The sequence below is a fragment of the Neofelis nebulosa genome, chromosome 2, assembly GCF_028018385.1.
Source record: "Neofelis nebulosa isolate mNeoNeb1 chromosome 2, mNeoNeb1.pri, whole genome shotgun sequence".
In the NCBI taxonomy this organism is placed as follows: Eukaryota; Metazoa; Chordata; class Mammalia; order Carnivora; family Felidae; genus Neofelis; species Neofelis nebulosa.
In genome coordinates this window covers 25,033,898-25,061,877 of record NC_080783.1, presented here as the reverse complement: position 1 = coordinate 25,061,877, position 27,980 = coordinate 25,033,898, and the positions used below count along the sequence as shown (strand labels likewise).

General features: G+C 34.0%; 1 protein-coding gene across 6 annotated transcripts in view; it reads right to left on the bottom strand.

Moving 5' to 3' along the window:
- ERBB4 (erb-b2 receptor tyrosine kinase 4) overlaps positions 1-27,980 on the bottom strand; it is a 1,148,410-nt gene that overhangs the window by 519,107 nt on the left and 601,323 nt on the right. For all 6 annotated transcript variants that reach the window (XM_058706132.1, XM_058706147.1, XM_058706154.1 and 3 more), the window contains exon 3: positions 12,815-13,001. In XM_058706132.1, the coding sequence (XP_058562115.1) occupies positions 12,815-13,001 (187 nt within the window). The remainder of the gene's footprint in view (positions 1-12,814; positions 13,002-27,980) is intronic.

Here is a 27,980-nt window from a genome sequence, read left to right as displayed (position 1 = left end):
AATCAACTAATTCTAATGTAAGAAGTCACTGTGCATAGTCATACATATTAAATACATAAAACAATTGAATAACAATTTAAATTATGCAGGTGATCTTCAATGAAATCACAAAGGAGTTGATAACCTATATTGTGTCCTCTGATGTATTTATTTTACAAAGATGATATTTAGATTTTCTTAATTTTAAGAGGCACTTGAACCAAGACACTAATTCTTGATTCACCCCTTTCCCCTGAGCACCACAGGCCTGAATTTGAAGCATGATACAATTTTAATTGCAAAGATTTATCATTATGACATGTAATTTCTAACTACATGAAATGACAATGTAATGCATAGGTGTGAAATTCAGCCACACATTCACTATGTGAAAAGTGACAGCAATAACATAGGCTGCTTCCCTGCTTCATTTCATTTTTCTACCTATGCTATATAAAAGATATATCTATAGATATGCCAAGTCCTGCTTCATTATCTTTTCCATATTTTCCTTTCAAAATGTACTAAACCATTTTCTTTAAACAACACTATAAAGCTCACGTCACATTTCATAGCTTTTTGTAGATAATTGGTGAATTTGGATTACAATTGAGTTACACATGAACTCCAGAATTTATTATTTCATTTTCTTCCCATTAATAAACGCAAATGCATATGTAAGCACCTAGAGATTGCCATATATATATATGGATATATATATATATATATATATATATATATATCCATATATATATATACACACACACATATATATCCATATATATATGCATATATGTGTGTGTATATATATGTATATATATGTATATATATATATATATATATACACACACATATATATCCATATATATATATGCGTGTGTGTATATATATGTGTGTGTATATATATATATATATATATATATATATATATATTCAAATCTTTTAAATTGCTATCTCCCTCTAGTACCTTGAATAAAGTCATACTTTTGGAATAATATGGTAGAAAGATCACTAGACTAAGACAAGGACAAAATGCTTATCTTGACACAACATACAACTTCTACAGCTAAATCAAAACAAAGTAAAGCATACCCCAAATACAGTTATTTGTCTGCTATTTTTAATTTTAGTATTAATAAAGGAAAGGTCATGAAGTCAATTCCCAATTAGGGCATTTAATTTAATTCTGCTACTACACTCTCTCATTTTAGTTTCTCATATCTATAGGAGTAAACACAAATAGCCTAACAAGATACTTTTCAATATTATAATAATTCAACCTACTTATGCAACATGAATCTCTTCTATAATCATTTAACTTTTTAGGTAAAGTATCTATACTAAATAAAGTCTCATTAAGAAATAAAAAGGTAAGACTACGTTGAAGAAGTGATACCTGGATCATATGAGTCATTTTTAGATTCTCAGCTAATTAACACATAGCAGAAGATGAAAAAGTTCAGCTTCATGTGATCTTTCTCCTTTTCATAATCTCTATAACATGGTGATACAAGGAAAATTTGGAATTCTACTACCTGGTTTCAACTCTGAACTCCATAAATCACTGTGTACTCTGTGGCATATTGTCCATTATTTTCAAACTGCAGTTATCTATTTTCAAAATGGAAATAACCACAATGACCTATTAATTGGTAATTTGTAAATAATTGACTTCTACATAATAAATTCATATTAATTATGGATATTATTATTATTATTAATAGCACATATATCGGGCTCTACTAAGCCATATATATTTTTTTTTTAGTTTGTGTTCTAGATTTATTATGCTAAAAGGGACAGGTAAAGTCTTCAAAACAAAAGAATTCTGATAATACATGTAGTTAAAAGCTGGAATTTATAATAGGATTTTTCATGGGACATCACCAGATATATAATATATACAATATAAAATAACCCCTCCAAATATTAGAGTGTTTACAGAATTGGGGAACATTAAAACTAAAATATATTCTTTGTCAACAGTTGCCAGAATATACCCATTAAATGTCATTAAAAATATAATTAAAATTTGAAATCCCTTTATTTCATAGTAGATTGAAAGTCAAAAGTGCTTTTTCTGATATCAGCTTTGTACAACATTACTGATACACAAAACCAAACCTCTATTTTGCATCTCAGAGCAAATGAAATTGAGTAATTTGAATGGTCTTAGAAGAAAGGAAAATGTTATGGTTTACCATTTCTCTTCACTTTCCTCTGTAAATATTCCTCAAAATTGTCATGGTTGTTATGATTCAATAACCAAAACAATTTGACTTAGCCTATAAGAAAATTATAGTTAAAAATAGAAAATATATTTCCCAAAATGGGTAACAAATATAAGGGTAAGGGGAGAAAAAATATTATGAGAGCTATAATGAGAATAGCATTGTATTGTACTTCCAGGTAGACTAGTAAAGAAGCTACAAGTGAAAACCCTCTTTAACTTCTGATATCCTATAACCATCCTAAGTTCCAGTTGATGTGTATTACTAAGAGAACAAAGTTTAAGGAAAATTCCTAGAATAAGCATTTTATTTTTTGCCGTTGAACTATATTCTCATCTTTTTTGCCAATGGAGTCAATAAATCAAGTAACTCACAAGAGCAACAGAAAAAAAAACATAATTCAAATTTCCAGGTTAGTAACATTTATTAGATCAAAAGGTGTTGAGCCATGGAAATTTATATTTATCTATTCCCTGATAGATACAGATAAATGGAAAATTCCATTCATCATTTATGAAATGTTGGCCATTTCTATTATAACTTGTTTGATATACTTTCACAGTAAACAGTTTTACCATCAGAAGAACAGCTATGTTGCTATAATTGTAGGAAATGAAGAGGTTTGTTATACCTCTATCTCTTTACATATTATTGTATATTATCAATTCTATTTTTTTAATGTTTATTTATTTTGAGAGAAGAAGGCACAGAGTGAGAGGGAGAGACAGAATCCCAAGCAGGCTCCATGCTGTCAGCGTGAAGCCTGACCCAGGGCTCAATCCCATGAACCATAAGATCATGACCTGAGCGAAAACCAAGAGTCAGATGCTTAACCAACTGAGCCACCCAGGAGCTCCTGTATATTATCAATTCTACAATGCATTTTTCATATTTAATATCTCTAACTCCTGATTCATCATAAAATCTTTTACATTTAAGTTGAGCTTTCACTTTTTCTCTTGTTAGTGTGGCCTGCAAACAATGACCAATAAATATTTCTTATAATTGATGGTGACTTAGATTTGATGAAATATGGCAGACCTCTATTTGATAAAATATTTTATAGAAGAATTTTTGTGACTTATTTGTTATTAAATAAATACTATGTTATGAATATAAACTTTCAATATGGAATAGAGACTCCTAAATATATGGGCATTGTTTATGCCAAAAAGAATCCTCAACAGAATTTTCAATATAGTTTCTCTGCTAAAAAAATTATTTTAATCTCCTAATTCTTATTTCTTTCAATAAAGTCATTTAAGAAATTGACATTGGGACCTACTTATAACTAGATAATTAAACTGTGGAAACTGAAGATGAGAGTAAAAATCTCATGTTTTGAAAGTCACATTTCTGACAAACAGAAAATCTTTTATAATAACTAGAACTTAACGCACATTAAGAAACAGCTCATGCTATCCAGAACCCAGCTTACTCAAATATAAAATCTGGTCAGGTCCCAAATCATAAATGACACATTTTGTATCTCACAATTTGATTATATAAGCCTAACATACTTTCAATGATTGTAAAAATAGGCCATGCTTATTAATCTTACCAAAAGCATACTTCTCAAATAATAATAAATATCACTTATTGCAGGAACTGCACTTAATGCTATTTTTATAATTTATAATTTAACTTTCACAACCATCTTACAAACAGAGGGCTCCCATTATACTCATTTAAAGATGCGGAAACTGAGGTTTAGAAAGCTGAATAAGAGGATTTGAAGGGAAGGGGTCTCAATTCAGATCCTATGCTTTGATTCTCCACGATTCTGCTTGTAAATATCCTTACCTACTGCACCGGTTTCAGTAAAAGATGCTGTCCCTTTAGTGCTACACTGTTTAATATAATCACCACTAGCCACATGTGGCTATTTAAATTAAAATGAATTAAAAGTAAATAAAAGAAGAAATTCATCTCTTCCATTGTACTAGCCACATTCAAGTTGTTAGTAGCCAGACATATGTGGCTACTGGCTACTCAGTTGTGCAGACATATTGATTGTTTCCATCATCACAGAGAGTTCTATAGGACAAGTGATGTTTTTCAAGGTAAAACAGATTAAAATGGAGGCTCTTGACCCCATGGAAATGCTTGCCTATAAATAATATAAGAATTGGGGAAAATGCTTTCCCAATGTTTTCACCTTGCAGTTGGTAGGTAAATATTTGTCAGAAATATAATATTTACTGAGAGAAGACAGGTATGTAGAGATAATTTAGAATAACTCCTATCTCAGCACAATGTCTTGAATTTACAAGTGGAGAAAAACAAAGCTAACAAATATTTGAATTGGAGTAAATTTTCCAAAAGAATCCTTAACTTTTTACCAGTAAAATTGAGTCTATTAATAAATGTGAGTTATGACTAAATATATAATAACCTTGATTTTTAAAAAGCCATAGTTGAGGGGTGCCTGGGTGACTCAGTCAGTTGAATGCCCAACTCTTGGTTTAAGCTCAGGTCATGATATTGCAGTTTGTGAGTTTGAGCCATGTGTCAGGCTCCACACATCAGTGCAGGTCCTGCTTGGGATTCTCTCTCTCCCTCTCTCTCTGCCCCTCCCCTGATTTTGCTCTCTCTCTCTCTCTCTCTCTCTCTCTCTTAAAATAAGTAAACAAAAAAAAATTTTAATTAGAAAACTTTTAAAAAATAAAAATCGAGGCACCTGGGTGGCTCAGTCAGTTAAGCATCTGACTTGGGCTCAGGTCATGATCTCGTGGTTCATGGGTTCAAGCCCCATGTTGGGATCTGTGCTGACAGCTGAGAGCCTGGAGCCTGCTTCAGATTCTGTGTCTCCCTCTCTCTGCCCCTCTTCCACTCACACTCTGTCTCTCTCTCAAAAATAATAAACTTAAAAAAACAAAAAATAAAAATTCATAGTTGAATGGCAGTAGCTATAAAATTAGTTAATAGATCTGATATTTGTAAATCAAATCCAGTATATACAATAGTGTCATTTTGTGTGTTTGTTTGTTTTATTGTCAACTTACCACCATTTTTCACACATACATTCATGATGTATTCAAATATTATACAAGTAAAGTCAGAAAGTTCTTTCTAAAATACAATCTTAAGGCCTCCTGTTTAAATTTTGAATTATGTATGCTTTTGGCCAATTTAATATTTCACTGAGTATAGTCTAACCTGGAGAAACTATCCTAAACATTTCTTAGGAATGACACAATGTAAGGAGATGGAAAATAAATCTAAAGTCTAGAACAAGGAGCCTTTATTAGCCACAAGACTTTAGGTCTAGTTTCTCAGATGTAAAATTACAATGAAGATACTTCCCAGGTCAGCATGAAGAAGCTGTGTGTGAATCAATTTCTCCATATTATATTTTATATACCCATGTCTATCTATCACTATAGATAGATGATAGATAAATAGATAGATAGACAATAATTTACCAATTCTTTACAGATGAGTGTCTGCAGTACCAACAAAGATAATGTCCTGGGATGAGGGTAAGGAGGTAGATATTCTAATGTCTTTACTGCTTTCCTTGGAGTGAAATCATGGACATATAGTGATCACTAGCCAATTTCCCTTATTGCATTTGGAACCCTGAGGAGCAAAGATTCTCCTCTATATTATAAATGTTATAAGCAAACAAGCACATTTTCCCAACTAATGAACTTTAATAAAGGAGTTTTTCGACTTCATATGTTTGTTTGTTTTTTTTTTCTCCTAGAATATGTATGCTTTCTCTCTTAGGAAAGGAAATCTTAAGATTTTCATGTATCTTAGGGACAACAAAGAATGGTGATTGAGGTTTAAAGTCTCAAGGAGAGAATTTTCCTGAAAGACTTCCATAATGTTAGGTTTCTTCCAATATTTTTCCTACAAATGCTATATTTAGCATTTCCTACAAATGCTAAAAAGAATGTAGTTCAGAGAATAGGACCACTTCAGGATCCCTGAACAGGACATTAATCGATGAGGTTGCTTATGACCTGAGCAGATTATCTTGATACTCATGACTGAAAACATGTGAGTTAGAGGAGAAGGAATGGTTCCATTCCCTGGAAATCCCACCATCTCATGCCTTATTTCTCTAGTACGAATATTCTCTCTGGTGAGTGGTACCACAGGAGAAGGAATTCCCATTTTACTTTCATTCAATTCCACAAATTCACTCATCAGTTATCTGAAGCCAAGAATGGGTCCTAGAAATTTGCTGGAATGGCCCCTCTAACTTATCTCATATTTAAAACATTTACTTTCAAATATGTTTCTGTTTTGCCTATACACTGAAATATATCATTATGGTTTCCCTTCTTCCAGTTAATGCACATTGTCTGACATGACAGGCAAGCAGTCTTCTTTAAAAATATGGAAGATTAGAGTATCATTTTTAGAAATTGCAGACCTGATCTAAAAATTGATGCCTTCATAAGAATGTGTCACTCCTCACTGATACCATCTGTCTCCAAGATTTTCACTATAGGTTAGTTTTGATCAAATTATTTTCCAAGTAATTTATCTTTAGGCCAGTAGTACTCTTGGAATTGTTTTTGTCTTCAGATATTCACTATATGCTGAGTAGTTCTTCTTATGTAAATATTAGCAGTACCTTTGTCAAACACTGTATTTAACAATAACCCCTGAACTAGGCTGGTTGAACTCATTCAAACATTACTAAGACCTTTCACAGAACAGTTGAAGAATGCTTAGCAACTCTAATGTCAGAAAACGAACTCAGAATGGATATGTCTCTTGTCTAGGTCAAGGCAAATGTCAGGGCCAATGAAGGGTGAAACGTGATGATGGAGATTTGAAATGAAGAGCTGGGGTAACAGGTGCTTGGCATGAGCGCTGAAAGACAGGAGAGAAGTGCTATGAAGTACCGAAGACAGGGATCATACTGAGAGTAGACAAAGAAAAGCCTCAGGCTTCTCCCCTGCCAGAAAAATAGATCTTATACATAAAGTAGCTTCAAAGTGGTATCTGAAGAGACATTGAAATTTGGAGCATCTTTTTGTCTAAACAGTTCGCTTTTCAAAGCCCCATTGAAGCAAGAGAAACCTATCTGAATATGCAGAAACTGGTACATTTGTTTTGTCAGTGTGTTGACACAAAGAAAAGCTAAAAACAAAACAATGCAGAGAAAGAAAACGAAGGTTTTCTAAGCCTACTCTATGTGAAAGGTACTGTGTTTGACAAGCTCTCAGCTTTAATTCTTTAATGTCTATAAAAACATTGTGAGGTAGAATTTTCTTCTCAATTTTAAAGATGAAGAATCTAGGCCTCAGAGAGACACTCAGTTTGTAAGTTCTGATCTAACATTTGAACAGGTCTTTTTTAAATTGCACTCCCATTTGAGATACATGGAGCCAATTGCAGATGGCCTGTCCATTTCAAAGTCAGGTTATTTATTTGACCACCACTGAATAATGCTGAAAGGGTTTAAGAGACGTAAATGTTGTTACATCAGATGTATCTCCTGAACTAAGCATTTCATTTTGTTTTCACTCTACCAGAACTCAGTAAACTTAATATGTCTTTCCATTATTATTGTGGGCTCCCTAAAAAAAAAAACTTAAGCATTTTATTTTTTGTTTAAAATGTTTGTTGACATATCAAATAATAATCTAATCAAGATTATGCAGTACACACTTAACCAAACAATTAGAATAGCCATAAAATAGTAAAGGTACTAATACATGAATGTGTAGGTCTGAAAATATATAGAGTACTTGGCTAATATTTGGAAACATAAATTGTATGTTGATATCCCCTCAAGTTTCATCTACTCAAAATAGATATTCTCATAATTCATAAAACGAGAATTCAAATATTCAAGGTGAAATTTGATGAGAAAAATGCACTTTTTTTATGTATTAAATTTGTACCTGGGTCATCATTGCATAAATAGAATATGAGCAGTAGTATAGATATGAACGTAGGTATTTCTCAAAAACTCCTTCATATCTACAATAGCACATAGAGATAAAAATTGTATAATATTATCCAGATTAAGTATTTTTATAAAATTCTAAAAAGGAGAATATAATAGCATTTTTTATGCCCCATATAATAAAATAATCTTTAAATTTTGGCCAGACAGGTAACTAAATAAGTAGAAGCTCATAGAATTAAAGTTGTAAATATATTTTATGTTTGAATATATTAGATAGTTTGAATTCAGAATAAGAATATTTGGTTAAGAAGGATACGATAAAAAAAATCAGCAGAACATCATTGTGGGAATGATTAATAAAATCCACACAGCCATATGCAAGTGACCTTAACAAAGGAAATAATGAAATCTCTCCAGTTTTGTGCTCCTCTGATTCAGTACTGTCGTTCCCAATGGCCTCAAGATGATCACATGCCTGAAGGACACATTGACAGAAATATGGTCTCGCCCCTGATCAGAAATGATGACCCAGCATAATAGGGCACCTAGAGACTGCCAAGACAGTTCGTCATTCCTTTTTAGATTGTGTGGCATATCCTTAGCGTAGAGAATCTGACTCTTCTCCACTCTCCTGGACCTAACTGATAACGGATCAGGGAAATGTGAGCAGTAGCAGTCAAACAAATTTTCTTCTTTATCCAGAAAATATGTTTAAGTGTGTTTCTTGTCTTTGGGTACAACCAAAATGAAAGTATCTAAGTAAGATCTATAGTCATGTTTATAGTCCAAAGAATAGCTTTTGGCGAACATCAAGCTAATTAATAAGAATGTGTAAGGTCAAAGTTAATTTATGTATGTGTTAAGTGGCATCCAACCATTAACCCTTATATATGACAGTCCTCATGTTAACTGAATATCCATTTTACACAAAGATAGTTTGAAGGAGACAACTGTAATAAATAATAAAGGTGTATTATTCCAAGGTCAACACTGCAAAAAGATTTCAGGAGAAACAAAAATTATATATATATATATATATATATATATATATATATATATATATACACACACACACACACACATATACACACACACACACACACATATGTGTATATATGTATACATACATATGTATATATACATATACATACATACGTATATACATATACATACATACGTATATATACATATACAAAAGCTTTGAAATCTTAACCTCAAAATTCTTTGTCACAACATTGCATACTTCCTATTCCCACAACTAGTATTTGTTATTTATCTTGTTGAAAGTGCTTAAAAAGAAAATTCACCATGATTATTATTGTCCCTGTAACAGTTTACCATTATGCAAAGTTGCCAAATGGCAATACAGAAGAAAATTTATTCCCAGCATCTTCCTCTCTCTGAGCTCTTTCATACCCATGTTTCCATCAAGGTTCCTAGTATGTTCTTTCCATTCTCACCACAACCAAAGGAGTATTTTCCAACATTAAAGCACAGACTTATCTGTTCTCTGTCCCATTCTCTAGGGGATGATAAGTAAATGAAAATTATTTAGAAAGTAAGTGTAAAGAGGTTAACTAGACATTATACTACCATCTCTTGGTAACATACATTTAATTAGAACAGTGTTTCTCCAACTTTTGTGGTCATTAGAATCATTGAAAAGATGCTTAAAACACATATTGATGGGCTCCACCACAAGACTTTCTGATGCATTAGGTCTCAGGTAAGGCCCAAAAATGTGCATTTGTAATTGTACCCAGGTGATACTGAGGAGCAGTTGGTGCTTTAAGAACTGAGTTAAAATTTTAGAGGCACATGGGTGGCTCAGTCAGTTAAGCGTCCAACTTCAGCTCAAGCCATGATTTCAAGGATCATGAGTTTGACCTCTGCATCAGGCTCTGTGCTGACCGCTCAGAACCCGAAGCCTGCTTTGGATTCTGTGTCTCCTCTCTTTGCCCCTCCCCTGCTCACCTACTGTCTTTCTTTCTCAAAAATAAACAGTTTAAACAAACAAAAAAGACTGGGATAAAATTTTAATTCAGTAGGGCAATTAAATAATGAGATATCTGACTACTCAGCATGTTCTCTATTTACCTTCATATTACATAAGATAAGCCTAAAATTAAGGCCAGCCCTCTAGCCCTACACTTAATATATAACACTTAAATTGTTTTTAATTTTTGTCAGCTTGCTTTGTATAGCATATAAACAAATAAGATAAAACAAATACCTTTCCAAAACACAAAACAATCTTATCTGAAGTCAACTGCAATGTTTGCTGGTTACCTAGAACACTTAGCTCTTTAAGATACTGCTAAAGAGCACATTTCTTCCCCAATTCCTGTTTATATGAACAGTTAGGTGTCTTCAATCCTTCCTCATATATTCTTACACAAACAGAATCATGCTTACTGAGTGACTTCTGATTTTCAAAATTGGAGTTACACTATTGACCCAATTACATACAGTAAGATCAGTGATTCTAGACTGATGTTCAAATGTAATTCTCAGCCACCTAATAAATATATAATATGCCTGGAATATTTCCAAATTGTCTAAATTTTCCACCATTTATTATATTGAACTTTTCTTCATATTCAAAAAGAAATGAATAATAACTCTTGAACAAATACATTATTTTATTTTCCTAAACAATCAACTCATTCTCTTAGCCACTTATTATTTACTCATTTCTGCTAATGCACACACCAAAAGTATTATAAGACTTTCCGGCAGAATAGGGAATAATGTTCTTGAAATAACAGTGTTGTGTTTTGGTATGACATAAACTAACTGTCATAATCATAAGCAATCACAGTGTGAGCTCACTTAATAAATAAAGTATGTTTAAGTGTGGCATAATTTTGATTGAATAACTTAAAACACATTTTAGTAGTACTAATGTTAAATTAATAATAAGTAGGAGAGCTCCTTATTTCTTTTTAAGTTTATTTATTTTGAGAGAGTGAGTGAGCATGAACGGGGGAGGGGCAGAGAGGGAGGGAGAGAGAGAATCCCAAGCCGGCTCTGCACTGTCAGCACAGAGTCCCACGCAGGGCTTGAACTCAGAAACTGTGAGATCATGACTTGAGCTGAAACCAAGAGTCGGGCACTTAACCAACTGAGCTAACCAGGCATCCCAAGGAGAAAGCTCTTTAAAGACTGATTTTCTGTATGCAAAGATTGTTCAAATAGAACATATTATAGAATAACATAATTCATGTACTATAAAATGTTTAAAATATTTTCATTTTTTTCTTTAATGTAAATAGAGGAAAAATCATTTAATAAACTATAATTCTTCCTATGAAAGTTTTAACCAGATCATATTATTTTTAGATTCCTACTTTAATCATTTTTTCTCTATCCATTGCATTTCTAAAATTCTTCTTCCTATCATTATTTCCATGCAAGTAGCAATTTAGCCAAAAACTCTGCTCTTCAGTAAGAAAACTATATTTGAAAGGAAAGAATAAAAAAGTAAAATGTTAATGAAGGATTCTATAAATTCTGAATAATTTGCATTTACCATTATGTCATCAATTCTATAGCAATCATGATCAAAATAAGTTATATAATCAGTCTTCCTTTCTTCATCCAAAATATCCAAATTTAGTTCACATGTTTGGCCAACTATGAAGCTATTTCTAACTTAAAATTATATATTTATAACCACTGTCAATGAACAAAACAAATAATTTTAGTAACCTGAAAATATCAATCTTATTTTTATTTAGTATTTGAAGGCAATTTTAATTTAAATATCTTAATATCAAGAAACATTACCACTGAGTGGCCTCAAAAACACATAAAATCATTACATATTTTGATGAAAAATATATATGATATTAGTTTAGGTTAAATTCATAGTTTAAACTCCTTTATCCCACTATGAAATGATAGTTACTAATTAGCACTACTTGTTTATAGGCACGAATAGCAAAATTCATGATTAGAAACCTTGTTCCAAACATCCTACCATAGCCTTTGTGAACTATGAACTACATAGACTGAAAAGATATCTGCAGGATTGTGAGAACCAGCTTACAAAATAAATTCCTACAAAGTGTTTTTCCTGTTTTGTTTTGTTTGTTTTTTGGAGCAGGATGATAATTTTAGGTTGTTAACAATTACCTTTTTCCTGTCTTGGGCTGGGGGTAAATCACTGATGAAATTTAAGCATTCTAAGAAACAATTTCTAATGGCATTTAGTGAGTTACTGAATAAGATAAGTCAAAATTAAATTAATAAATTAGCTATGTTTTCCAAAAATAAGGGATTGTGAAAAAAAACTAGATGAGTGGAGATAGATATAAAGGCTGTATATTTACTGAGCTCCAACGAGAGTGAGGGTTATGGTGTTATTTATTACAGAGATTTGATGATATGGTCCACTGTTCACCTGAGACCACCAAACATAGCATTCTTAAACCTGCTTCCTATCTCAGTTTTCAGTCACTGAGCATTTCCTTAGTATGTACTTCTGTTCAGCTGAGATACAGTATTATGGTATCCTTCAGACTGCACTTACAATACCTGTAAATAAAAGCAAGGGCATCACAAGGCATTATTTCCCATAAAATGAGTAAGTAGTAGATATTTAAGTCCTTTATAGTGTTCCTGAATATAACACATACTACAGTAACCATACACACATATGTGCATGCCTATTGCATTATATTGATAATGAAAGCATATTTGAAATTTTGTGTATTTTCCTTACCTGTCAAGTTCTTTAGTCCAAGTTCTTGAAGTCCAAAGTTCCCATCTTTTCTGTAGTTTAAAAATACTGCCAAGGCATATCGATCCTCATAAAGTTTTGTTCCACGGATAATGCGTAAATTCTCCAGAGGCAGGTAGCGAAACTGATTAAGAGCCACTAACACGTAGCCTGTAACTTCTCGAATAGACTGAAAAGACACAAACAATTCCTTTTGTTAAAAAATTAGAGATTATTTGTCAGTATGTTTATGTTGTCATTTAGATTAAAATGAGTTATTCAATTCTACTTTTTAGCTTTTAATTTAATACGCTAATTTCCACATTATATCGTAAATAATTACTTGGATAATATAAGATCACAGATCGCAGAGGGTCAGAAAAGTCCAAAGTGTGTTTACAGTAAAATAATGGATATTTTTGATGAAACATTCTTCCTACCTAGAATTTGAATATAATTTAAGGAATAAATATCTCATTCTTTGAAAGACTAAAGTTCGGTAAGAATACCTAGCCATCAACCTAACTTTTTATAAAAAAAAAAATAAATAAATAAAAGCAAATTAATGAGCTTATCACAAATAAAACAAAGCTGCATTAGTTTGTAGACTACGGGACAGATTTTAAACCTTATTGGTGCTTAATGCTATATAGTTATCAAATTAACATATACATCTCTGGGAAACCCATATATGAAAAATACGTTTTAAAGACTGATAATGGTCTCTAATTTAATTACAACTACAATTTTTATTTTTATTGTCTATTGTTTAATATAATATAAGCTAATGACTGGAAGGATTGGTAACACCTTTTTAAAGCAAAAAAAGTCACAAAATACAGCCTTCAGGCTTCATCTAAAGTTACAGTTTTTCAGTAAAATAAACAAGATCATGACAGTTATGAACATATGCAATAGGATTTAAAAAAATAAATATACAAAAGTGGTAAAATGTTTGAAGATGTTATTTTAAAAAATAACTTTATTTCTTTTGAGAGAGAGAGAGCAATCAAGGGAGGGGCAGAGGGAGAGAGAGAGAATCCCAAGCAGGCTCTGAGCTGTCATGACATAGCCCAATGTGGGCTTCAAACTAACGAACCATGAGATCATGACCCGAGATGAAACCAAGAGCTGGATGCTTGACCAACTGAGCCACCTAGGCGCTCCTGTTTGATGTTATTTTAATATCAATTTCATGTCAGTTTAGACCTCTTATCTTATCTATCCTCTCTCATTCCCTTGGTGACTTTATCTACTTTCAAGTTGGATGATCTCCAAACTTTTGCCTCTAACCTGTCTGCTAAACTCCAGACTCAAATCTAACTTCATACCCCACATCTTCACCTGAATGCCTCATAGACTTCCTAGATACACCTATCTAAATCTGAACACCCATCTTCCTTGCCCCCATCCTCCAGCAGTCTTTCTCATTTCAGTCAATCCATCCTTCCTATTATTTAGGCCAAAGTCTTGGGGTCATTTTTGACTCCCCTCTCACACACCAAATGCAATCTATCCTATTTGTTGTACCTTTAGAATGATCAGAGGTTCAACACTTCTTACGTCAGCCACTGTTTTCATCTGAGCCATGATTGTTCCTTATCAAGATTACTGCAATAGGTCTCCCTGTCTCTATTTTTTATCCCTTATCATGCATTCTCAATTAAGGCTGGACCTGATCATTTTTTTAATGTTTATTTATTATTGAGAGACAGAGAGACACAGAGCATGAGCAGGGGAGGGGTAAAGATAGGGGAGACACAGAATCTGAAGTAGGCTTCAGGCTCTGAGCTGTCAGCACAGAGCCTGACACGGGGCTCAAACCCATGAACTGTGAGATCATGACCTGAGCTGAAGTCGGTCGCCTAACCAACTGAGCCACCCAGGCGCCCCTGACCTGATCATTTTTTAAACACAAATCAAATCATGACACTTCAATTCTTAAAAACCTGAACCATCTCCCAAGTCACTCAAAGTAACAGACAAAATTCTTTCAATGATGAGTCAAAATCTATCTTTTCTTCACAGTGTAGCAACAACTAGACATATCTGGTTATCAAGCAATTGCAGTATAGCTGGTATTAATTGAGAAGTGTGGTAAGTATAAAATGTACTCTTGGTTTCAAAGATTACAGGTTGAAATGATAACATTTGAGATAAATTGAGTTATATAAAATGCATTGTTAAAGTTCATTTTAACCTTCCTTTTTATGTTTTTATTATGGCTACACAAAAATTTAAAATTATACATTTATGGCTATCATTATAGTTCTGATGCACAGTGCAGCACTGTATGATCTGGTCATCATTTGTTTTCATAACTTCTTTTTTTTTTTTTAACTCTCTACCTTGCTCATACCATTCCAGTTTTGCTGCTCTCCATGTTCTTATAACATGCCAAGTGTGGTCCTACTTCAAGGTGCTCACTATAACCTTAAAGGCCTGAGTTTCTCTCCCTTTTGTTATCTTCTTGGTTAATTTCCTCAATGCCTTCAAATTTTCGTTTTTTTTTTTCCCTCTCAAATTTCACCTTCTCAACTGAAGCCAATGCTGACTGACCTACTTAACATGACAACTCTCCCACCTTTTCCTGCTCTAATTTTTATTGTCTCTACAGTACTTTTCATGTTCTAATGTACTATATAGTGCATACACTTACTACATTTAGTAATTTATAATCTATCTCTCCCTTTCTCAGAATATAAGCTCTGCAAGGGCAAGCACTTCGATTTGTTCACTCATGTCTCATGCGACCACAGTACAGACACATAGAGAGAAACCAATAAATATTTGCTGAGGACTCTGGGTCTTCTCTAGCCATACCCCACACCCTGCCCCCAACAGGCAAAGTCTACAGAGAAGTACCCATGTGGACCTGCGCTCCTTTCTTCTAGAGAAGACATGCTCCAGATTCTTGTGATCCCAGAAGTTCATCCCCAAATTGCCCTAAGCCCACATCAAGAGCCTGTGATATCATCTTTCCAGTTCTCTCTCTCAGTCAGCAGACTGTGAGATCAATGTGTATATACCTAGCAAGGATGGGTGGGCCAGGTGTAGATGTTTGAGGAAAGAATGCATGGATGCTGGATGTGTGAGTTAAGTGTCCTTTCACTGTGTTCAAAGTCTCCTGTGATACTGGACAGAACTAGTTAAAGGAGGAGTGGCTGAAGGATGGAGTCTATCTCTCCCCATGCCATCATACTCCTGAGGAGTCCAAAAATTCTAACATTTCACCTGTCCATCCAAGTTATTATAAAGATATTTCTGTCAAAGTGGGAGGATAGGTCATATTTTAATAAAATTATTTGATTTATGATAAATAATAATGACACAAAATGTGTAGGCCTTCATTTATACTCTCACCTCAGGTCCCACAATTGTTAGGAATGAACCTGCTACCACTGATTACCTAGAAAAGTAGATTCATAATGAAGCAAAGGTAGAGATGAAAGGGCAAGGAACCCATGAAACTATTCGTGTCTGGCACTGGATTGGGAACCCTAAGCCACTCTTGCTCTCACATCCCTAGTACACCGAGCATTTTGGCTTAAAGAGATGAATGCTTGGGGCACCTGGGTGGCTCGTCGGTTAAGCGTCCGACTTCGGCTCAGGTCATGATCTCACGGTCCGTGAGTTCGAGCCCCGCATCAGGCTCTGTGCTGACAGCTCAGAGCCTGGAGCCTGTCTCAGATTCTGTGTCTCCCTCTCTCTCGGCTCCTCCCCTGTTCATGCTCTGTCTCTCTGTCTCAAAAATAAATAAACGTTAAAAAAATTTAAAAAAAAAAGAGATGAATGCTTGGGGAATAGAAAAAAAAGAGATGAAAAGTAAACAGTTGCATGCATTGTGTGCATACCACTTTTGTTTGAAGTTGCACTTGCCTGGGATAGTTTAGAGCTAGAGCCTTACAAATACTCCTTCAATCACTGTTCCAGTGGTTGAACTTTTATCCCTTTGTGTTCTTAGAAGAGAGATCAAAAACATTTTCTAATACCATTTGGTCCAAACAGTAAAATTGTTTCATTCATTATAAAAATACTTTATCCTTAAACTTGTGTGTAATAATTATTAAGTGGTCTAAGTCACAATGATAGCACAAAGATAAACACTGGGGATGGAGGATGTAATGTCAATCTTTTGTCTAGAACATGTCATAGCATCGATCATTCTTCCTAACACACTCACCATTAGCTCCAACTTCCTTGGAAATTGAGTCTAGACTTTTAGTATAATGGTAAGAAATGTGGGCTGAACTGCCAAGCAAAGCTGGGCTCAAAACACTTCACACTTACTTGCCTTCAAACTTACTAAGTTGTTATTTTGCTAAAATGTTTACCCTCACTGAGCCTCAGTTTCTTCATCTTGAAATAAAAGATAGAAATACCTCTATTACAAAGATTTTATAAGGATTAAGACAATATAAGAAAGTGTCTGGCAAATAGTGTTCAACAGATGCTATCTATTACTAATATTATTATCTCTGATAATAGCCAAAACTGTCTGTAGACAATCTTATATGAAAATAAAAATTATTATAGCATTATTGCATAAGAACCATTGCTTTTAATCTATTTGTTATATAGCCTTTATATCGTGTTTATATCTTGCCTCTTCAATCTGTAATGTATTCCTAAATTACAGAACTGGTTCCTTAAGCTGTTTGTGTGTATGTTATATTATCACCTTTAATACAGACTCTGGCACTGAACAACATTCAATAATGGCTATTGAATGAAATGGAACTGAAAAGTAGAAAACAATGCTTAAGGTCTTTTTATATATTGTTTTCCATTGAAAATGATTTTACTAACTTTCTCCTAATAAAAAAAAACAATGTTTGAACAATATAATCATGAATTTTGCCCAAGGACCACAGTGGTAAGTAGAAATCATCAGAACGCCCCAGCAAAAAGAAAATCCTGACTCTGGTTCTGGTTCAGTACATTTAGTTCCAGGAAACTGCCTATTTTGTCAACCGGAGAGTGAGTACCCACCTAAAGACATATCTCTCTCCTTGTGGTGGAAGTTTCTGCTGCCTAAAACTGATTGATTTCCATTGTCAATGTATGCTTCTACAGCTGCTTTGTTCAAGAAGTGAATATAACTGAAGATCATTAAAGGCTTAAATGCTTCAAAACTCTTTCAACCCAAGGGAGAATTTGTTCTGCTTAGGGCATTGGATGATGGAAACCACAAGAATGAAGAAGAAAAAGAAAAAAAATTTGACCAACTTCCCATATTATCCTATTAACAATAAGCCAAGAAAAAATACAGTTTGTTTTAAAGAACAGAAATTTATTACTGTTTCTCCCATAAGATATTTGAAGAAAAAAATGTGAAATCTGAAATAATAAAGTTCCCAGGATTTTCAATGGGTGTCATTCAATCAAAAATTAGAAGAGATAGGGCACCTTCACTGTACTTTCCATTTACCTCCCGGTTCATTCAAGAAAAAAATAACTCTTTATTATGTTTCAATCTCTATTTCATTTCACAATTCCTATAACAACCGTTATTTTTTTATTTGACACAATTTCCTTTTTCTTTTATTTTAGTGGGTTTTAATTTAATCCTTAAAGAGAATAGTGAATAGCTCTTAAATGTTCCTTCATCTACAGTAAGATTTAAGTGGTTGCAGAATACCTGAATGATTCCTCATGACTCCTGAAATTTTTTTAAAGTTTATTAACTTATTTTGAGAGAAAGAGAGAGAGACAGAGAGAGAGAGAATATGCAAGCAGGGAGGGGCAGAGAGACAGAGGGAGAGAGAGAATCCCAAGCAGGCTTCACATTGTCAGTGCGGAGCCAGATGTGGGGCTTGAACCCATGAACCACCAGATCATGACCTGCACCAAAATCAAGAGCAACTGAGCCACCCAGGTGCCCCATCATTCCTCAATATTTAGTCCGTGTTTAGGAACAGTGCTATTCACATTAAAAGCATTAATATATCCTTGCCTATGTGTGTAACATTCTGTTTCTTAAATTTTTTTTTCCTACTCAAGTAATGCATCAAACCCATGTTAGCTATTTTTCTTTAATATAAGCATCCCTTTGAAAATAAACTCATTTATTTTTGTTAAGACCTTCTGTAGGAACTCAAAACAACTCTGAATTCTTATCCTCTTCTCCAGTGTCTTATGTACTTATACCCAATTAGATATAATACTAACAAATTCCATCAGTCAAGACATCCACAAATAAAACAGTGATTACTTATGATCAGTGGACTTGAAACTAAATCTATAATATCACAGAGAAGAGTGGGGAACAAAGAACTATGGGAAGAGGAGGAGGAAAGACCCCTCATCTGGTAATGACTGTAGAATTTATGTGTTCTCTGACAGTGACAAATGTAGTAGCAAATTGTAACCTCTCTATCACTAAGGCTTTCCATTAAGTTTTCCCTAGGCAATTAATTTATGTCCCTGCCCCTTACAACAAGACTGGGAATTCTAAGGTAGGGAACATTCTTAACTACGACACAATATTAAAAAATTTACTGAAAAATACTTAACAAGCAAATAGCAAACATGACGTATTCCTGTTGCATGTAGAGGTAAAGTATATGGACTCACCATATACTTCAGTCACTTGTGAAATCTCCAAAATGCAATGTCATATTTGGCTTTGGAGTCTTGTTTTCAGTTTTCCCCATTGCCTTAAAACTCCAATCATTATGCTACTCTGGCATGCAGGGACTCAAAGTCTGATTCAATTAGATACGGTAAAATAGAATAATGCGAAATGTCATGTACCTGACTGTGGTACAGTTGAATCCATGCTCATTTTACACAGCATGAAATAGTACTTGAGAGGCCAGGAGTCTGATCCAATTCTTCCCAGCAAAGCTGCTAACCCTCACCCACTGCTAGGCAGACTTTTGGGTCCTAGTGCTATTACAATCCTTAACTTTGTAAGTCTCTACCGGCCATTCATTCATCATCACTGGCCCCTTAAGCAGTTCACAACCCTAGTGGTGAATACCTTAATCCTACTGAAAAGAGGACAACTTAACTCACCTCTCCCAAAGTTATCATCTTCTACTTTGTCCTTTATATCTATCTTAGCTGGCCATAAAGTTTTTAATAGGCCCTCTTCCCAAATAGTCCTTTATCTCCTGACCTCATCCCTGTATCATAGACTTGTTACATTAGAACTGGTTTCCACAAATTAAGTAGGGAGCTTTTGTAGATTCATTTACATAATCATATACAAATCTCAATTTTAAGTGTCTCTATATAAAAAAAAAAAAAACACCTGTACTATTAAAATTTCCTTATCTATAATTTAAAAAATATATATGTACAGGCACCAGGGTGACTCAGTTTGTTAAGCATCTGACTTTGGCTCAGGTCATGATCTCATGGTTCGTAGGTTTGAGCCCCACACTGACAGTGTGGAGCCTGCTTGGGACTCTCTCTCTCTCACTCTTCCTTTACCCCTCCCCTGCTCACGCTTTCTATAAATAAATAAATAAATAAATAAATAAATAAATAAATAAATAAATATTTTTCTTTCTATGTATTTATACAGATAGGTTTACATTTTAAACCTGAATTCCAAATTGCCATTTTAACACTCTTTAAAACTATTTAAAATATAGTATTGAATTCATTTTTTCCCCATCAGACATACACATTAAGCTTCAGTGATTTAGGGAATTGAATTTTAACTGAATTAGCTACACTGCATAAATGCAAACTAGTAAGAATATCTGGAGACCTTTGAATTAAACTTTGATTAATTATAGATACAACTTAAAAAGAAAGTATTAGTTGTCAGCATTTTCATACAACTGAGGCTACACATGAACTAAAAGCATTGTAACTTTTATATACATTGTATGTGTGGTGAGTATTCTCCTCCATAGAAAATCAAACCTCTTAAGGCAATGTACTCCATCGATTAAATTTGGGTGCTGCTCTCTGATAGGTATTAATTTGACTTTTGTCTCCATTACTTACTGACTTTGCACAAGTTATTTAACTTTAATTTATCTTCTGAAAAATCGGACAAATACCTCCTAAGTGCTTAAAAGTTGAAGATCTACAAAAAACAATTTCATCATATTATTATTGTTAATGTAATTATGCAAATATTTGCAAATATGTTATAGAGTTTAGGAATAGTAAATAATATGCAAAAACATACATTTGATATTAAAATCTATTAATTAAACCATTGGTGCTATATAGTGCATACAAGTGTGGATGCAAGTCAGATTGCCCATCTGGGCTGAATTATGTCCCTCAAAATCCATATGTTGAAATCCTAATTCCCAGTATCTCAGAATGTGACTACATTTGGAGTAGGGTCCTTAGAAAGTTAATTAAATTAAAATGAAGTCATTGGGATGGCCTGAATCCAATATGACCAGTGTCCTTAAAAGAAAAGGAAATTAGGCAGACGTACAGACAGAGAAGACAGTGTGAAGAGACATAAGAACAGTGAGGTACAAGTCAATGAGAAAAGCCTCAGAAGAAAACAACCCTGCTTACATCTTGATCTCAGATTTAAAGATTCTAGGATTATGAAAAAATAAATTTCTGCATAAGCCACCCAATCTGTGGTACTTTATTATGGCAACCCTAGCAAACTAATAAACTACCTAGGTTCCTAATCTAGCATTTAGTAGTGTTCTATTGGGTAAATTATTTATTCTTTAATTCCTCAGTTTTTTAATCTGTAAAATAGTATATTAGGATCTCAAATTCCGAAGAGTATTCTGAGAAGTAAATCCCTGTAGGTTACTTAAGAAAAAGTCTGGCTTATAACAGGCTCTCTGTATTAGTTATTACTGATTTTCTGAATCCAGAATCTTTCCTCTTCTTCAATACACTCTCTCTTCTGCATGGCAGAAGAAACTGTGTTTCTCTATGTCTAAAGGAATAACTATGTATCACCAAAGTTTAGATGAGAAAACTGCCTGATACCATTTCAATCTACAATTGAGAGTGACAGTTTTATGTCTGAGATCTGTTATAAGATTTTTCCCCTCTCGAAATTTAAAGGAGGAAAATGGGCTTTCATGAAATGATGTATAACAACAGCTGTCTCTTATGAAAAGCATATGGGAAATGGCTTTTGATGATTCCGAAGTTAGAGGTGACTGCTTTTGTGACTAGTCTGTTGTTATTTTTAAATGAAAAGGGTGAGCAATTTCAGAAATAGGAAAGCCAAAGTATCAAGCTTGGATTTGACAAGACTGCCAAGATACGTTTTAATATGTCTAAATATTTGGCAGTAAAAACAGAAATCAAAAGCCTTAATTAATTTATAAAGAATAAATACTTGCTTGAGTCATCTAATCCAGTGACAACAATGTCTTATGTTACTTATGTGTTCTTAATATTCAATTCAGACAAATATAGCAGGTATTCTAGGGACATCGGTGAGTATAATCAGGACTATAGACAATAACGTAAACTGCGATCAGGGGTCTGGAGGCTAGAAATCAAAATGTTTTCGCATTTAAGTGTCCTTATTCAAGCCACAACTTTCTAAGTGGCTATTTACTATTTGTAATAATTATATTAATTTATTTACATAGTGTTTTCTGTATGTGAGACACTTGTCTCACATTATTTCCTGGTAACACCCAACTCTTGCAGGTAAGTACTATCATACAGATAAAGAAAATAATTTACATAACTGGCCTAAAATCACATAGACAAGCAAGGGAAGAACTATCTTTTTTTAAGGAAAAATAATATATATCTTATTCCAGAGTTCAAAATCCCAATCATTTTGAGATATTTCTTTCAAAAATTGGTGACAATTACTCCCTAGTGAAAGTAATAGCCACTTGCAACATGGTCTAAAGTTGGAACTTGAGAATAACATACTCTTTTTTATGACAAAAATATTATCTAAGCCCGAACACCTCTGTAGCATGATTCTGATTTTCTAAATTCAAAACATATTAAAATGTACAAAAAAACCCTAAAAGCTTAAAATAGCATTCTAATAGGTATCAAGAAACTAGAGGTCTTTTCAAAAGGGCATTTAAATCAAATGAGATTCTGAACATGAACAAACAATGAAAATATGACAAAATAATCCTAATGGAAAGTGACTGAGTACCATTATTGGCCCCACCAGGAATGGAGGTGGAAAAACCAAATTCTTTGAATTTGGAGAGCTGCTCTATAGTTATATGACCTATGTCATAGTATTTGGCTTAACCTGTGTTTCTTTTCTTCTTCTTTTTTTTAATCTTTATTTATTTTTGAGAGAGAGAGAGAGAGAGAGAGAGAGAGAGAGAGAGAGTGAAAGCGGTGGGAGGAAAAGAGAGAGAGGGAGACACAGAATCCGAAGCAGGCTCCAGGCTCCAAGCTGTCATCACAGAGCCTGACAAGGGGCTCGAACTCACCAACTGCAAGTTCATGACCCAAGCTGAAGTCTGATGCTAAACCGACTGAGCCACCCAGTTGCCTCAGTTTAACCTCTGTTTCTTAATCAAATTTTTGAAAAAGAAAATTAAAAGGCTGTTACTTCTTAATTTCATTTCATTTCATTTTTTGAGAGGGAGTGCGGATGAGTGTGCACACATGTGGGAAAGGGATAGAGGGAAAGGGAGAGGCAAAATCTTAAGCAGGTTCCACACCCAGCACAGGCCTAATGCCAGCCTTGATCTCACAACTGGAAGATCATGACCTGAGCTAAAATCAAGAGTTGGACGGTCAACCAACTGAGCCACCCAGGCACCCCCAAAAACTTTTAGATCTGTTTAATTTGGAAACTAAACAAATTAATATCTAAAATGCACTTGGCACATAGTAGGTGTTTAATAAATATTTACTTGTCTTCTTTTCCTCAAGAAAAGTCATTAAATTCCTGTGCTATCAGCCTCATCTACTCAACCATCCATCCATCCATCCATCCATCAGTCCATTCATTCATTCATCTTTCCAATTACTTATTCCACAAGTGCTTATTGTCCATGTGGCATCTGAGAAATGCTATTCTAAGTACTGGAGACACAGTGGTGCACAATACAGATATAGTTCCATTCTCATAGTGGTTCCTTCCTTTATCACTTCCAATCTTGATCTAATGACAAGACTGGCTCTAAAGAGGAAAAAAAAAAAAGTTCAGCCAAGAAATATATACAGTGACTTGAACGCTAATCCATATCTTCATTTCTTTAATGAAATTGTTTATTTTAGAACTTCATGAATTAAAAACATCTTCATCTTGTATAAAATTATCCCATATCCTATCATACATTGCTTCCTTCATCATCAAACATTTCCCATCCTTTCCCCCTTTACTGGGATTTTAGAGTAAAGACATTACTAAAGTGTCCTCTAAGATAGCATATATATTACTTACAAGGAACAAAGTATATTGACTTACAAATGATTAAGTCCTATTATATATATTTAAATCTATTAATTTATAATATTAAATGTAATTAATTAGTCATCTTTGGACAAGAATACAGAACCAATTAATTTTCCTAAAGACCAGTAAATAAAATAATCAAGCATTTAGCCTTTTTTTTAATATTAACTGTAACACTGGGTAACCAAGTAACAGATTAAAGTATGTTTGTAAAGTATTCCAACTAGTAAATAAGAAAAAAAGTTCAAATTAGAGCATTGATTGATATTGGTTTATTAATTATAATAAAGGACTATACAAATGTAAGATGTTAACAATAGAGGAAACTGAGTGTGGCTATATGGGAACTCTCTGTACTTTCTGCACAATTTCCCTGTGAACCCAAAACTTTTCTTAAAAATGATATTACTTTAAAAATTACAATAGTATCATTTTGAAATTCCTCGTGAACTAATTGATTTAAGTATTCAGCATCAATTGCTGGTCACTGAAAATGACAACACAATAACAGAGCAAATTGAGAGGGGATAATTCTCCATGGCATTTCTGCATGGCTTGTATCAGCTTTTGTTCCGGACTATTTTTTCAAGGATGTGTGGATAGCAAACAGCACTGGGACATAATGATAGTTTCTCTCTCATGGCAAAAGGCAAATTTGCTAACAGCTCCCTTTAGAAGATTGTGGTTTCCTAAGCTCAGACTTCTTCAAGTCTACACAGATCCATTTTGTGTACAGCATGCACCTGTGCCCACTTCCCAGTCACTCCCATAGGAACTGGTCCAGGGGCAAGGGGAAACAATGTAAACATGAAGCTCATGCTGATGGCTGCACCATGGAACCTCATTTCTTTTGCCAACACAAGAGGCAGGCTAACTTGTTAGCTTGGAAATAGACTAAAATCTCAGACCCTTGACTGGTCTTATCAACAACCAGTCATTGTATGCCTCTAGCTGAACAAACATGCCACCACCTATGGTTTCAGCAGAGGGATTAAACATTAATGGGATAAAATGTCTGGATCCAACTGCCAATTGGAAGGACATACAAAAAACAGAGACACCCTGTTGAACTTTATCATGAGTAAGCAACCTACAACACTCAGGCTCTGGAACACTCTCCAGAAAAATATCCCTCCAGAAAAATATCCCTGGATCGGATAGAAAAATTCTAAGAGGTGGAGGAGAGAGAAAGAACCTGTAATTAAGTCTTAAAAGAGACTTAAAAATCTGTATAAGGCCAAATCATAGTGTCCAGGGATGCCTACTTGGGTAATTATCAAACTATAAAGAAACACAAGAAAGCAAATTTCTATAAAAGAATGGTGGTTACTTTTGTAGAGAAAAGGGTTTGAGATTGGGGTGAAGCAGAGTTGAATCTCCTGGGTGGCTAGCAAAGTACTATTTCTTAAGGCAGACTGGAAGTTATGACTAGGTATGGTCTTAAAAACTCCTTAGCCTATGCATTTGTTTTGTGATACGTTCAGTATTTGTGTTATATTTGCAATATAAAGGTTAGAAACAGAAATCATCAGGTAGAAAAAAAAAACAGGGAAGCATATAAAAGTGTCCCTTTCTATCTCTGCATCTTATCATTTGACATCTAAAATTTAAGAGTCGAACAATTTCAGACTGCATGCTATTCCTTGCTATCAAATTCTCTCTAGTCCAGTTCAAAAACTGAATATGTTAGTAAGGCATACTTGTGCAATCTAGGCATATAACATGTCTAATGGGAAAGTGCCTTAAGAAAGAAAATCTGATGTGTTCACAGGTCTTAAAGTCCCGAATGCAAAAATCAAGTGAGGAGGCCAGAGGACTTAACTGAGAAAAAGTAATGTAGGATTTCAGATTTTCTCTTTCAGGAAATGGGGATTTAATGATGCTACATACAGGGAAATTAGGCTATGGTTTTTCTGTAGAATTCTCTGCTTAGTTACAGTGTAAAAATTTAGGAAATTCTTGCCAGGTAAGAGATGATGACAGCAGTAATACACAGCTGAGACTGAAGCCATCTTTCTGAGGTGGTATAACAAATATTTTAGTAACTTACCAGATATGGGGATGAAGGAAGAAAAGAAACAGGAAATGCCTGCAGTTTTTAGCTTGGGAGACTTGGTAGGTGGTATGTCATTAACTGGGGTAAATAACACATTTGTGGAGAAAATTATTCCTAATACTATAAGGACTTTTGGTTACTGGAAGCTAAATTAACATGTTATTTTATGCAAATTCTTTTAAATTATATTATTATCTGTATATCTGTTACATCTGGATAGTAGGTAGACACATTTGTCTAATATGATTTCCCAAGTGTACAATAGGGTTTTTTATTCATTTCTTTTGAGAAAGAGAGAGAGAGAGAGAGAGAGAGAGAGAGAGAGAGAGAGAGAGAGAAAGAATCCCAAATAGGCTCTCTGCTGTCAGCACAGAGCCCAACACATGGCTCAGTTTCATGAACTGTGAAACCATACAAACTGAGCTGAAATCAAGAGTCCGAGACTTAAGAGACTGAGCCACCCAGGTACCCCTTCAAAAATTAAATTATGTAGCCCCTGTGACTTCATATATATTTATGAGTGTCAGTTTAGATTATTATTTGCATAGATATAAAACAGTGGTTCTTAACTGGGGGTGTTTGCTACCCAGGGGGCATTTGGCATTATCTGGAGACATTTATAGTTGCCACACTTGGAGGGGGAGGGTGGTATTGGCATCTTGTGAGTGGAGATCTGGAGTTCAAGTAAACATCATACATGCACAAGGAAGCTCTTGCTTGCCTCCAACACAGAATTTTCAGGTCTAGAATGTCAATAATACTGAAATTGAGAAACCCTGGCATAGACTTGTTAAGCTGACATAACTATTAAATTTTATTGCTTATAGTTGCCTTGAGGGGTTTCTAGAAGTAGTGAAAGTGTCTGTTAACATGTTCCATAAAATATATATACATTATGAAGATTTAAATTAATATTCTTACATTAATATCCATTTTCTTGACCTAAATTTATCATTATATGTATCCTAAAGTGTAAGCAGGTAGAAAAATAGATAGCTATACAGATGGGTAGAGATGGCTATATGAATGGTGAGTAGATGCATAAATAAATACCTATTCACCTGGGTGAATTATACAAAAGTAAGTGTTCTCTTCCTCCTTCTTTTTTCACTTTGTAACCTAATGTTGCAGCAGCAAATCTTTTTACACTGATTTTTCTTTCATTCACTGTTAAAAAGCTTGTCTAATGCAAACTTATGGACATCAAGTCTAAGAGGTTACATTTATAAACAAATTTATAAACAAACAATGTCAGCCATTTCCTTAAGAGGCACAATTCTCCTTTCTCTCTAAAAAGGTATTTTTCACTAGAAAAAAATACATGTTATATTCTCCAAGCTGTACCAGTAACCAAACTAATTAAAATATAAAAATAACAATGTCTCTTTGATAATACCAAATGAAACAAAATGAAGAGTCTCCTCCTAAGTTCTTGCACATGCAATAGACAAATGCTTGAAATCTTCTCTTTAGTTTTTTCTCATTATGGCCTTTCCTTCAAACCAACCAACCAAGATACATTGTGGGTCTCTCTCCTAACTCAACTTCACGACCTTCCTCTTGGGGATGATTTATAAATCACAGCAGGCTGCACTAGTGTTTGACAACACTGGATTACATTCCCAAGAATGGCTACTAAGTAGTTCCAGAGGCAGCAATATCTCCTAGAGAATGAATATGGGTACTGACTCAGTCTCATTCCAGCCCCTAAATTAATCATGTTCATCAACATCATCATAACAGTAGCATTTTATACGCACCTTATA